The sequence below is a fragment of the Hyla sarda genome, chromosome 1, assembly GCF_029499605.1.
Source record: "Hyla sarda isolate aHylSar1 chromosome 1, aHylSar1.hap1, whole genome shotgun sequence".
NCBI classification, from domain to species: domain Eukaryota; kingdom Metazoa; phylum Chordata; class Amphibia; order Anura; family Hylidae; genus Hyla; species Hyla sarda.
Genome location: NC_079189.1, coordinates 6291587 through 6305216, shown reverse-complemented (window position 1 = coordinate 6305216; position 13630 = coordinate 6291587). Strand labels below are relative to the sequence as shown.

At 43.3% G+C, this 13630-nt stretch overlaps 1 protein-coding gene across 1 annotated transcript in view; it reads right to left on the bottom strand.

Moving 5' to 3' along the window:
• The window catches only part of LOC130293823 (retinol dehydrogenase 11-like), a 28715-nt gene that overhangs the window by 4860 nt on the left and 10225 nt on the right, over nt 1-13630 (bottom strand). Inside the window, exons 2-3 of the mRNA XM_056543002.1 lie at nt 10619-10858; nt 5271-5360 (exon numbers count right to left, since the gene is read on the bottom strand). Coding sequence (XP_056398977.1) covers nt 5271-5360; nt 10619-10858 — 330 coding nt within the window. The remainder of the gene's footprint in view (nt 1-5270; nt 5361-10618; nt 10859-13630) is intronic.

Sequence of the window (13630 nt, the reverse complement as noted above, 5' to 3'; positions counted from 1 at the left end):
TATATTGATTGGTCAGGTCTGCTCTGTATGGCCAGGATAGTATATTGATTGGTCAGGTCTGCTCTGTATGGCCAGGATAGTATATTGATTGGTCAGGTCTGCTCTGTATGGCCAGCATAGTATATTGATTGGTCAGGTCTGCTCTCTATGGCCAGGATAGTATATTGATTGGTCAGGTCTGCTCTGTATTGCCAGCATAGTATATTGATTGGTCAGGTCTGCTCTGTATGGCCAGGATAATATATTGATTGGTCAGGTCTGCTCTGTATTGCCAGCATAGTATATTGATTGGTCAGGTCTGCTCTGTGTGGCCAGGATAATATATTGATTGGTCAGGTCTGCTCTGTATGACCAGGATAATATATTGATTGGTCAGGTCTGCTCTGTATGGCAAGGATAATATATTGATTGGTCAGGTCTGCTCTGTATGGCAAGGATAATATATTGATTGGTCAGGTCTGCTCTGTATGGCCAGGATAATTTATTGATTGGTCAGGTCTGTTCTGTATGACCAGGATAGTTTATTGATTGGTCAGGTCTGCTCTGTATGGCAAGGATAATATATTGATTTGTTATGTCTGCTCTGTATGGCAAGGATAATATATTGATTTGTTATGTCTGCTCTGTATGGCAAGGATAATATATTGATTGGTCAAGTCTGCTCTGTATTTCCAGGATAATATATTGATTGGTTATGTCTGCTCTGTATGGCCAGGATAGTATATTGGTTGGTCAAGTCTCCTCTGTATGGCCAGGATAGTATATTGACTGGTTATGTCTCCTCTGTATGGCCAGGATAGTATATTGACTGGTTATGTCTGCTCTGTATTGCCAGCATAGTATATTGATTGGTCAGGTCTGCTCTGTATGGCCAGCATAGTATATTGATTGGTCAGGTCTGTTCTGTATGACCAGGATAGTTTATTGATTGGTCAGGTCTGCTCTGTATGGCCAGGATAGTATATTGATTGGTCAGGTCTGCTCTCTATGGCCAGGATAGTATATTAATTGGTCAGGTCTGCTCTGTATGACCAGGATAATATATTGATTGGTCAGGTCTGCTCTGTATTGCCAGCATAGTATATTGATTGGTCAGGTCTGCTCTGTGTGGCCAGGATAATATATTGATTGGTCAGGTCTGCTCTGTATGACCAGGATAATATATTGATTGGTCAGGTCTGCTCTGTATTGCCAGCATAGTATATTGATTGGTCAGGTCTGCTCTGTATGGCCAGGATAGTATATTGATTGGTCAGGTCTGCTCTGTATGACCAGGATAGTTTATTGATTGGTCAGGTATGCTCTCTATGGCCAGGATAATATATTGATTGGTCAGGTCTGCTCTGTATGGCCAGGATAGTATATTGATTGGTCAGGTCTGCTCTGTATTGCCAGCATAGTATATTGATTGGTCAAGTCTGCTCTGTATGGCCAGGATAATATATTGATTGGTCAGGTCTGCTCTGTATGGTCAGGATAGTATATTGATTGGTCAGGTCTGCTCTGTATGGCCAGGATAATTTATTGATTGGTCAGGTCTGCTCTGTATGGCCAGGATAGTATATTGATTGGTCAGGTCTGCTCTGTATGGCCAGGATGTATATTGACTGGTTATGTCTCCTCTGTATGGCCAGGATGTATATTGACTGGTTATGTCTGCTCTGTATTGCCAGCATAGTATATTGATTGGTCAGGTCTGCTCTGTATGGCCAGCATAGTATATTGATTGGTCAGGTCTGCTCTGTATGGCCAGCATAGTATATTGATTGGTCAGGTCTGTTCTGTATGACCAGGATAGTTTATTGATTGGTCAGGTCTGCTCTGTATTGCCAGCATAGTATATTGATTGGTCAGGTCTGCTCTGTATGGCCAGGATAGTATATTGATTGGTCAGGTCTGCTCTCTATGGCCAGGATAGTATATTGATTGGTCAGGTCTGCTCTGTATGGCAAGGATAATATATTGATTGGTCAGGTCTGCTCTGTGTGGCCAGGATAATATATTGATTGGTCAGGTCTGCTCTGTATGACCAGGATAATATATTGATTGGTCAGGTCTGCTCTGTATGGCAAGGATAATATATTGATTGGTCAGGTCTGCTCTGTATGGCCAGGATAATTTATTGATTGGTCAGGTCTGTTCTGTATGACCAGGATAGTTTATTGATTGGTCAGGTCTGCTCTGTATGGCAAGGATAATATATTGATTTGTTATGTCTGCTCTGTATGGCAAGGATAATATATTGATTTGTTATGTCTGCTCTGTATGGCAAGGATAATATATTGATTGGTCAAGTCTGCTCTGTATTTCCAGGATAATATATTGATTGGTTATGTCTGCTCTGTATGGCCAGGATAGTATATTGACTGGTTATGTCTCCTCTGTATGGCCAGGATAGTATATTGACTGGTTATGTCTGCTCTGTATTGCCAGCATAGTATATTGATTGGTCAGGTCTGCTCTGTATGGCCAGCATAGTATATTGATTGGTCAGGTCTGCTCTGTATGGCCAGCATAGTATATTGATTGGTCAGGTCTGTTCTGTATGACCAGGATAGTTTATTGATTGGTCAGGTCTGCTCTGTATGGCCAGGATAATATATTGATTGGTCAGGTCTGCTCTGTATTGCCAGCATAGTATATTGATTGGTCAGGTCTGCTCTGTGTGGCCAGGATAATATATTGATTGGTCAGGTCTGCTCTGTATGACCAGGATAATATATTGATTGGTCAGGTCTGCTCTGTATTGCCAGCATAGTATATTGATTGGTCAGGTCTGCTCTGTATGGCCAGGATAGTATATTGATTGGTCAGGTCTGCTCTGTATGACCAGGATAGTTTATTGATTGGTCAGGTATGCTCTCTATGGCCAGGATAATATATTGATTGGTCAGGTCTGCTCTGTATGGCCAGGATAGTATATTGATTGGTCAGGTCTGCTCTGTATTGCCAGCATAGTATATTGATTGGTCAAGTCTGCTCTGTATGGCCAGGATAATATATTGATTGGTCAGGTCTGCTCTGTATGGTCAGGATAGTATATTGATTGGTCAGGTCTGCTCTGTATGGCCAGGATAATTTATTGATTGGTCAGGTCTGCTCTGTATGGCCAGGATAGTATATTGATTGGTCAGGTCTGCTCTGTATGGCCAGGATAATATATTAATTGGTCAGGTCTGCTCTGTATGGCCAGGATAATATATTGATTTGTTATGTCTGCTCTGTATGGCAAGGATAATATATTGATTGGTCAAGTCTGCTCTGTATGGCCAGGATAGTATATTGACTGGTTATGTCTGCTCTGTATTGCCAGCATAGTATATTGATTGGTCAGGTCTGCTCTGTATTGCCAGCATAGTATATTGATTGGTCAGGTCTGCTCTGTATGGCCAGGATAATTTATTGATTGGTCAGGTCTGCTCTGTATGGCCAGGATAGTATATTGATTGGTCAAGTCTGCTCTGTATGGCCAGGATAGTATATTAATTGGTCAGGTCTGCTCTGTGTGGCCAGGATAATATATTAATTGGTCAGGTCTGCTCTCTATGGCCAGGATAGTATATTGACTGGTTATGTCTGCTCTGTATGGCCAGGATAATATATTGATTGGTTATGTCTGCTCTGTATGGCCAGGATAATATATTGATTGGTTATGTCTGCTCTGTATGGCCAGGATAGTATATTGATTGGTCAGGTCTGCTCTGTATGGCCAGCATAGTATATTAATTGGTCAGGTCTGCTCTGTATGGCCAGGATAATATATTGATTTGTTATGTCTGCTCTGTATGGCAAGGATAATATATTGATTGGTCAAGTCTGCTCTGTATGGCCAGGATAGTATATTGACTGGTTATGTCTGCTCTGTATTGCCAGCATAGTATATTGATTGGTCAGGTCTGCTCTGTATGGCCAGGATAGTATATTGATTGGTTATGTCTGCTCTGTATGGCCAGCATAGTATATTGATTGGTCAGGTCTGCTCTGTATGGCCAGGATAGTATATTGATTGGTCAGGTCTGCTCTGTGTGGCCAGGATAATATATTGATTGGTCAGGTCTGTTCTGTATGGCCAGGATAGTATATTGATTGGTCAGGTCTGCTCTGTATGGCCAGGATAGTATATTGACTGGTTATGTCTGCTCTGTATGGCCAGGATAGTATATTGATTGGTCAGGTCTGCTCTGTATGGCCAGGATAGTATATTGATTGGTTATGTCTGCTCTGTATGGCCAGGATAATATATTGATTGGTCAGGTCTGCTTTGTATGGCCAGGATAATATATTGATTGGTCAAGTCTGCTCTATATGGCCAGGATAGTATATTGACTGGTTATGTCTGCTCTGTATGGCCAGGATAGTATATTGATTGGTCAAGTCTGCTCTGTATGGCCAGGATAATATATTGATTGGTTAGGTCTGTTCTGTATGGCCAGGATAATATATTGATTGGTCAAGTCTGCTCTGTATGGCCAGGATAATATATTGATTGGTTAGGTCTGTTCTGTATGACCAGGATAATATATTGATTGGTCAGGTCTTCTCTGTATGACCAGGGTAATATATTGATTGGTTATGTCTGCTCTGTATGGCCAGCATAGTATATTGATTGGTCAGGTCTGCTCTGTATGGCCAGGATAGTATATTGATTGGTCAGGTCTGCTCTGTGTGGCCAGGATAATATATTGATTGGTCAGGTCTGTTCTGTATGGCCAGGATAGTATATTGATTGGTCAGGTCTGCTCTGTATGGCCAGGATAGTATATTGACTGGTTATGTCTGCTCTGTATGGCCAGGATAGTATATTGATTGGTCAGGTCTGCTCTGTATGGCCAGGATAGTATATTGATTGGTTATGTCTGCTCTGTATGGCCAGGATAATATATTGATTGGTCAGGTCTGCTTTGTATGGCCAGGATAATATATTGATTGGTCAAGTCTGCTCTATATGGCCAGGATAGTATATTGACTGGTTATGTCTGCTCTGTATGGCCAGGATAGTATATTGATTGGTCAAGTCTGCTCTGTATGGCCAGGATAATATATTGATTGGTTAGGTCTGTTCTGTATGGCCAGGATAATATATTGATTGGTCAAGTCTGCTCTGTATGGCCAGGATAATATATTGATTGGTTAGGTCTGTTCTGTATGACCAGGATAATATATTGATTGGTCAGGTCTTCTCTGTATGACCAGGGTAATATATTGATTGGTTAGGTCTGTTCTGTATGGCCAGGAATAAGAGGGTTCTTGCACTGTCTGATGGCACTTACCCAGCAGCAGGTGAGTGAGCAGAAAAGGGCCCAGGTGGTTTGTGGCGAATGTGACCTCCAGTCCCTCAGGAGTCAAGCCATGGGGCAGTCCTGGAATTACAGAACACAACTCTTTTTATGGCTACGCTGTGTGTCAGTATACAGCCTCCAATCACCATGTATGTCAGTGTACTGCTCCCCATCACCATGTATGTCAGTGTACAGTCCCCCATCACCATGTATGTGAGTGTACAGTCCCCCATCACCATGTATGTCAGTGTACAGTCCCCCATCACCATGTATGTCAGTGTACAGACCCCAATCACCATGTATGTCAGTGTATAGCCCCCGATCACCATGTATGTCAGTGTACAGCCCCCAATCACCATGTATGTCAGTGTACTGCCCCCCATCACCATGTATGTCAGTGTACAGTCCCCCATCACCATGTATGTCAGTGTACAGTCCCCCATCACCATGTATGTCAGTGTACAGACCCCAATCACCATGTATGTCAGTGTATAGCCCCCGATCACCATGTATGTCAGTGTACAGCCCCCAATCACCATGTATGTCAGTGTACTGCCCCCCATCACCATGTATGTCAGTGTACAGTCCCCCATCACCATGTATGTCAGTGTACAGCCCCCAATCACCATATATATCCGTTTACTGCCCCCAATCACCATGTATTTCCGTGTACTGCCCCCAATCACCATGTATGTCAGTGTACAGCCCCCAATCACCATGTATGTGAGTGTACAGCCCCCGATCACCATGTATATCCGTGTACTGCCCCCAATCACCATGTATGTCAGTGTACTGCCCCCCATCACCATGTATGTCAGTGTACTGCCCCCCATCACCATGTATGTCAGTGTACAGTCCCCCATCACCATGTATGTCAGTGTACAACCACCGATCACCATGTATGTCCGTGTATAGCCCCCGATCACCATGTATGTCCGTGTATAGCCCCCGATCACCATGTATGTCCGTGTATAGCCCCCGATCACCATGTATGTGAGTGTACAGCCCCCGATCACCATGTATATCCGTGTACTGCCCCCAATCACCATGTATGTCAGTGTACTGCCCCCATCACCATGTATGTCAGTGTACTGCCCCCCATCACCATGTATGTCAGTGTACTGCCCCCCATCACCATGTATGTCAGTGTACAGTCCCCCATCACCATGTATGTCAGTGTTTTGCCCCCATCACCATGTATGTCAGTGTATAGCCCCCGATCACCATGTATGTCAGTGTACAACCCCCAATCACCATGTATATCCGTGTATTGCCCCCCATCACCATGTATGTCAGTGTACAGCCCCCAATCACCATGTACATCCGTGTACTGCCCCCAATCACCATGTATGTCAGTGTACAGCCCCCAATCACCATGTATGTGAGTGTACAGCCCCCGATCACCATGTATATCCGTGTACTGCCCCCAATCACCATGTATGTCAGTGTACAGCCCCCCATCACCATGTATGTCAGTGTACAACCACCGATCACTATGTATGTCAGTGTATAGCCCCCGATCACCATGTATGTCAGTGTACAGCCCCCAATCACCATGTATGTGAGTGTACAGCCCCCGATCACCATGTATATCTGTGTACTGCCCCCAATCACCATGTATGTCAGTGTACAGCCCCCCATCACCATGTATGTCAGTGTACAGCCCCCGATCACCATGTATGTCAGTGTACAGCCCCTGATCACCATGTATGTCAGTGTACATCACCATGTATATCAGCGTATAACAAAGGAATGTCCGGCGCCAAGTGCGGTAAAACGACAGGTATTTTATTGTAGGATCAGCGGATACAAACTTGCATCAGGCAGGAGCCGACATGTTTCGGACCGTTACAGGTCCTTAGTCATGGCATAACACACAGGATAAAATCCAAACTTTAAATACTTTCTTAGGAACATCAAATGTATCATGACATCACACTTAATAAAGACATGTGGAAAACATGGAAATGGAACAATGGATGTGTATGTACACATGAATTCAGGCAGAAAAAAACCTACACAAAAAATGAATGCAATTATATAACAGCTCTACACAAAGTAATAAACAATAGCAAAGTGATTATGAATAAAAATATATAAAAATAAAAAAATGTTATGTTATTGTTACACAAGAGGTAATAAGCAGGATAAATTTAGATGGACATGTCAATAAGTCAATATTAGGTCATGTCTCAAGTTCATTCCATTCGGCTCTCTTGGGTTTAACACGAAAATCCAATAGGATTCTCTATTGAATAACTTACGTTTCATGTCGCCCCCTCTAACACTGTTTCGGACCCGTTCTATTGCATTAACGCACAATGTGGATACATCCCCATTATGTTGATCCCGAAAATGTCGGGTGTGGCGGCGGCGGGGCATCGCGTACCTCGCGCCACGCCTATCCGACGTCAGTGGCTTTGAATAAAAGCATTTTTTGCAGTCATGAAAGCCTGTAAATTTCAGGTAAAAATATTGCTATATCCACCATCTGCACCACGCCCTCTCCCATAGACTTGCATAGCGGGGGCGACATCACACGGGGTCGGAGTCGTGACATCACGATACTCCGGCCCCGTGTTTGCCACCCTGCTGTTTGTGAGCTGGCACCGCAGCATGCAGCTCAAACAGGTGGGTGGCAAATACAAGATTGCGGGGGTCCACAGCGGCGGGATCCCCGCGGTGAGACATCTATTTGGATAGGGGATAAGATGTCTCAGGGCCAGAGTGCCCCTTTAAGTGTGGGAGGAGCTATGATTGGATGAGACTGGACACACATCCCTCAGCACTCCAGGCTGCACTTCCTGTGTTTGGGCTTCGGTCCAAAGTCTGTGTATGAGATGGGGGAATTTTTTACATTAGAAATATTTTTTATTTACCATAAGGAGTGCAATAGCAAAAATTATTTTTAATGAGAGTTACCCTTTAAGATTATTGTTATTAATGTAAGAAACGATATCCAGGAAACGGCTTTCAATATCCCTCCATACCACAACCAGATCATCAATATATCTGCCAAAATATTTAATGGATGAATTATTTTTTTTATATATTTTTATTCATAATCACTTTTCTATTGTTTATTACTTTGTGTAGGGCTGTTATATAATTGCATTAATTTTATGTGTAGTTTTTTTCTGCCTGAATTCATGTATACATACACATCCATTGTTCCATTTCCATGTTTTCCACATGTCTTTATTAAGTGTGATGTCATGATACATGTTATGTTCCTAAGAAAGTATTTAAAGTTTGGATTTTATCCTGTGTGTTATGCCATGACTAAGGACCTGTAATGGTCCGAAACGCGTCGGCTCCTGCCTGATGCAAGTTTGTATCCGCTGATCCTACAATAAAATACCTGTCGTTTTACTGCACTTGGCGCCGGGCATTCCTTTGTTATATCATTGATCCGGTCCAGGGACGCTGCCAGCTAGCCCGTGTGCTGGTGCTGGAAACACGAGGGAGAGAGCTGTCCACACACCGTGTTGCTTCCCATGTATGTCAGTGTACAGCCCCCGATCACCATGTCTGTCAGTGTACAGCCCCCGATCACCATGTCTGTCAGTGTACAGCCACCGATCACCATGTATGTCAGTGTATAGCCCCCGATCACCATGTATGTCAGTGTACAGCCCCGATCACCATGTACAAGTGTGGATGAAAAGTTTGGGCACCCCAGGTAAAAATTTGTATTAATGTGCATAAAGAAGTCAAGGAAAGATAGAAAAATCTCCAAAAGGCATCAAATTACAGATTAGACATTCTTATAATATGTCAACAAAAGTTAGATTTTATTTCCATCATTTACACTTTCAAAATAACCGAAAACGAAAAAATGGTGTCTGCAAAAGTTTGGGCACCCTGCAGAGTTAATATCTTGTACTGCCCCCTTTGGCAAGTATCACAGCTTGTAAACGCTTTTTGTAGCCAGTCAAGAGTCTTTCAATTCTTGTTTTAGGTATCTTTGCCCATTCTTCCTTACAAAAGTCTTCCAGTTCTTTGAGATTTCTGGGCTGTCTGTCACGCACTGCTCTTTTAAGGTCTATGCATAGATTTTCAATTATGTTGAGGTCAGGAGATTGTGAAGGCCATGGCAAAACCTTCAGTTTACGCCTCTTGATGTAATCCCCTGTGGATTTCGAGGTGTGTTTAGGATCATTATCCATTTGTAGAAGCCATCCTCTCTTTAACGTCAGCTTTTTCACAGATGGCATCAAGTTAGCATCCAAAATTTGCTGAAAATGTATTAAATCCATTTTTCCTTCTACTCGTGAGATGTTCCCTGTGCCACTGGCTGCAATACAACCCCAAAGCATGATTGATCCATCCCCATGCTTAACAGTTGGACAGAGGTTCTTTTCATTAAATTCTGTTCCCCTTCTTCTCCAAACGTACCTTTGCTCATTCCAGCCAAAAAGTTCAATTTTAACCTCATCGGTCCACAGAACTTGTTTCCAAAATGCATCAGGCTTGTCTATATGTTCATTTGCAAAGTTCAAATGCTGATTTTTGTGGTGAGGCCGTAGAAGAGGTTTTCTTCTGATGACTCTTCCATGTAGACCATATTTGTACAAGTATCTCTTCATAGTGGAATAGTGTACCACAACTCCAGTGTCTGCCAGATATTTCTGGAGGGATTGTGCAGTCAAACATTGGTTTTGAATTATCTTTCTCACAATCATGCGAGCTGTTCTGTCTGATATTTTTCTTGGTCTTCCAAATCTTGCTTTAACTTCCACTGTTCCTGATGACTGCCATTTCTTAATTACATTCTGAACAAAGGATATTGACATCTGAAAACATTTTGCTATCTTCTTATAGCCTTCTCCAGTTTTGTGAGCCTCAACTATTTTCAGTTTCAGATTTCTAGACAACTGCTTAGAAGAACCCATGGTGCTGATTGTTGGGGCAAGGTCAGATGAGTCTGGGCATTTAAAACCTTTGAGATTGACATCACCTGGTCTTCCCAGATGATGATTGAGAACAATCCATGACACTGGCAGGTCTCAGCTTTGCAAAGGGGGCAGTGCATGCTATAAATTCTGCAGGGTGCCCAAACTTTTGCAGATGCCATTTTTTTGTTTTCTGTTATTTTGAAAGTATAAATGATGGAAATAAAATCTAACTTTTGTTGACATATTATAAGAATGTCTAATCTGTAATTTGATGCCTTTTGGAGATTTTTCCATCTTTCCTTGGCTTCTTTATGCACATTAATACAAATTTTTACCTGGGGTGCCAAACTTTTGATCCCCACTGTGTATGTTAGTGTGTAATATCTGATCACCATGTATGTCATTGTACAGCCCCTGAGCACGTATATCATTGCGGAATACCGGAGGCCCCAGCATTATTGACCAGGATATCCAGTCTCTTCTCTTCCTTCAGGATCCTTTCAGCGAAGGCTCGGACAGACGCAATGCTGCTGGTATCCAGAATGCTGAGGATGACATTCTTGTTTCCGGTCTGGTTCTTGATCTCAGCCAGTGCTTTCTCTCCTCGCTCACGGCTACGACATGCCAGGATCACACGGGCATTCCTCCTGGCAAGGTCCAAGGCCACATGTTTACCAATACCTGTCAGAGATAAATAGAGAGTGGTTATAGCCAGAAGCTGTAGGCAAATGATCATAGGTCACGACTATCACTTTCTTTCTGTGATGCAGATAATGTCATACTCTTCTGGCACCAATTATGTACTCAATAGGAAAAATATGATAAAGAAAGATGAAGAAATTATGTTTTGATTTTTGTTTTTTTTCAGCAAGCCGAGGCATGTGCTCTCTATCCCCCAAAGTGCAAGAAAAGGTGCAAACGTGTCACACTAAAAAAAAAACATGCTCAAAGGTTGTGGTCTATCGCAAAGCCCTTCTCCAACAGGAGAGAGGCCCCGCAACAAACCTACCCTTCACCTCCGGACCAAAAGGCACCTGCAATGGTCCAGGTTCGATTACCCTTTTTGCCAAAGCTACTAGGGGCTACAAATGCACCTGGCATCAACCTAGGCATTAACCAAGGTATCAGCCAAGGAGCCGTATACTTATGGCATCTCGGCCGAAGCCAGGATGCCCGGGGGTTACAGGGAGGTGAGGAACCTGATGGCTACACACACCTCCCCTAAACCGCCAGGAGGGACACCCAGAAGGGCTACCGCACCCTGACAAATCCTGTGTAGAAACAAACCTGCATAGTAGCACAGTGATAAGCAAAGAAAATAAATAAGTGGATGAGTGCAGATATACAGCCCGATCATCCACTCGGATCTATAAAAATTTTCTGATCCTAGCCAAAAGGCCGGGGTACCAAGGGTGAGTGCCAAAGGTGAAGAGTCAATGGTGCAGTGCTGCCACTCTAATGATAGCAATGACTCTGCTGACCCCTCCCTCTAATGATAGCGATGACTCTGCTGACCCCTCCCTCTAATGATAGCGATGACTCTGCTGACCCCTCCCTCTAATGATAATGAGATGACTCTTCTGACCCCTCCCTCTAATGATAATGAGATGACTCTGCTGACCCCTCCCTCTAATGATAATGAGAGGACTCTGCTGACCCTGCCCTCTAATGATAATGAGATGACTCTGCTGACTCCTCCCTCTAATGATAGAGATGACTCTGCTGACCCCACCCTCTAATGATAATGAGATGACTCTTCTGACTCCGCCCTCTAATGATAATGAGATGACTGCTGACCCCGCCCTCTAATAATGAGATGACTGCTGACCCCGCCCTCTAATGATAATGAGATGACTGCTGACCCCTCCCTCTAATGATAATGAGATGACTCTGCTGACCCCGCCCTCTAATAAGATGACTCTGCTGACCCCGCCCTCTAATGATAATGAGATGACTCTTCTGACCCTGCCCTCTAATGATAATGAGATGACTCTGATGACCCCACCCTCTAATAATATAGAGATACTCTACTGACCCCTCCCTTTGATGATGATGACTCTTCTGACCTATCCCTCTAATTATAAAAATTACTTTGCCGACTCCTCCCTTAAATAATGAGATTACTCTGTTTACTCCGCCCTCTAATGATAATGAGATGACTCTTCTGACCAATCCCTCTAATGATAATAAGATGACTGCTGACTCCTCCCTATAATGATAATGAGATTACTCTGCTGACTCCTTCCCCTAATGATGAGATGCCTCTGCTGACCCCTCCCTCTAATGATGAGATGACTCTGCTGACCCCGCCCTCTAATAATAAGATGACTCTGCTGACCCCGACCTCTAATGATAATGAGATGACTCTTCTGACCCTGCCCTCTAATGATAATTAGATGACTCTTCTGACCCTGCCCTCTAATAATATAGAGATGACTCTACTGACCCCTCCCTTTGATGATGATGACTCTTCTGACCTATCCCTCTAATTATAAAAATTACTCTGCCGACTCCTCCCTTAAATAATGAGATTACTCTGTTTACTCTGCCCTCTAATGATAATGAGATGACTCTGCTGACCCCTCCCTCTAATTATAGTAAGATGACTCTCCTGACCCCTCCCTCTAATGATAGTAAGATGACTCTCCTGACCCCTCCCTCTAATGATAATGAGATGACTATGCTGACCCTGCCCTCTTATGATAATGAGATGACTCTTCTGATCCTGCCCTCTAATGATAATGAGATGACTCTGATGACCCCACCCTCTAATAATATTGAGATGACTCTACTGACCCCTCCCTTTGATGATGATTACTCTGCTGACCCCTCCCTCTAATTATAAAAATGACTCTCCGACTCCTCCCTTTAATAATGAGATTACTCTGTTTACTCCGCCCTCTAATGATAATGAGATGACTCTGCTGACCCCTCCCTCTAATGATAGTAAGTTGACTCTCCTGACCCCTCCCTCTAATGATAATGAGATGACTCTGCTGACCCCTCCCTCTAATGATAGTAAGTTGACTCTCCTGACCCATCCCTCTAATAATAAGATGACTGCTGACTCCTACCTCTAATGATAATGAGATGACTCTGCTGACTCCTCCCCCTAATGATAATGAGATGCCTCTGCTGACTCCTCCCTCTAATGACAATGAGATGACTGCTGACTCCTCCCCCAAATAATGAGATGACTGCTGACTCCTCCCTCTAATGATAATGAGATGAATGCTGACTCCTCCCTCTAATGATAATGAGATGACTGCTGACACCTCCCTCTAATAATGAGATAACTGCTGACTCCTCCCTCTAATGATAATGAGATGACTGCTGACTCCTCCCCCTAATGATAATGGGATGAGGGTTGACTTGTTTTCATCATATAATAATACAGAAATGGGGGGCTCAACCTATAATCTATAACACGGAGTGTCTATCCAAACAACGAAT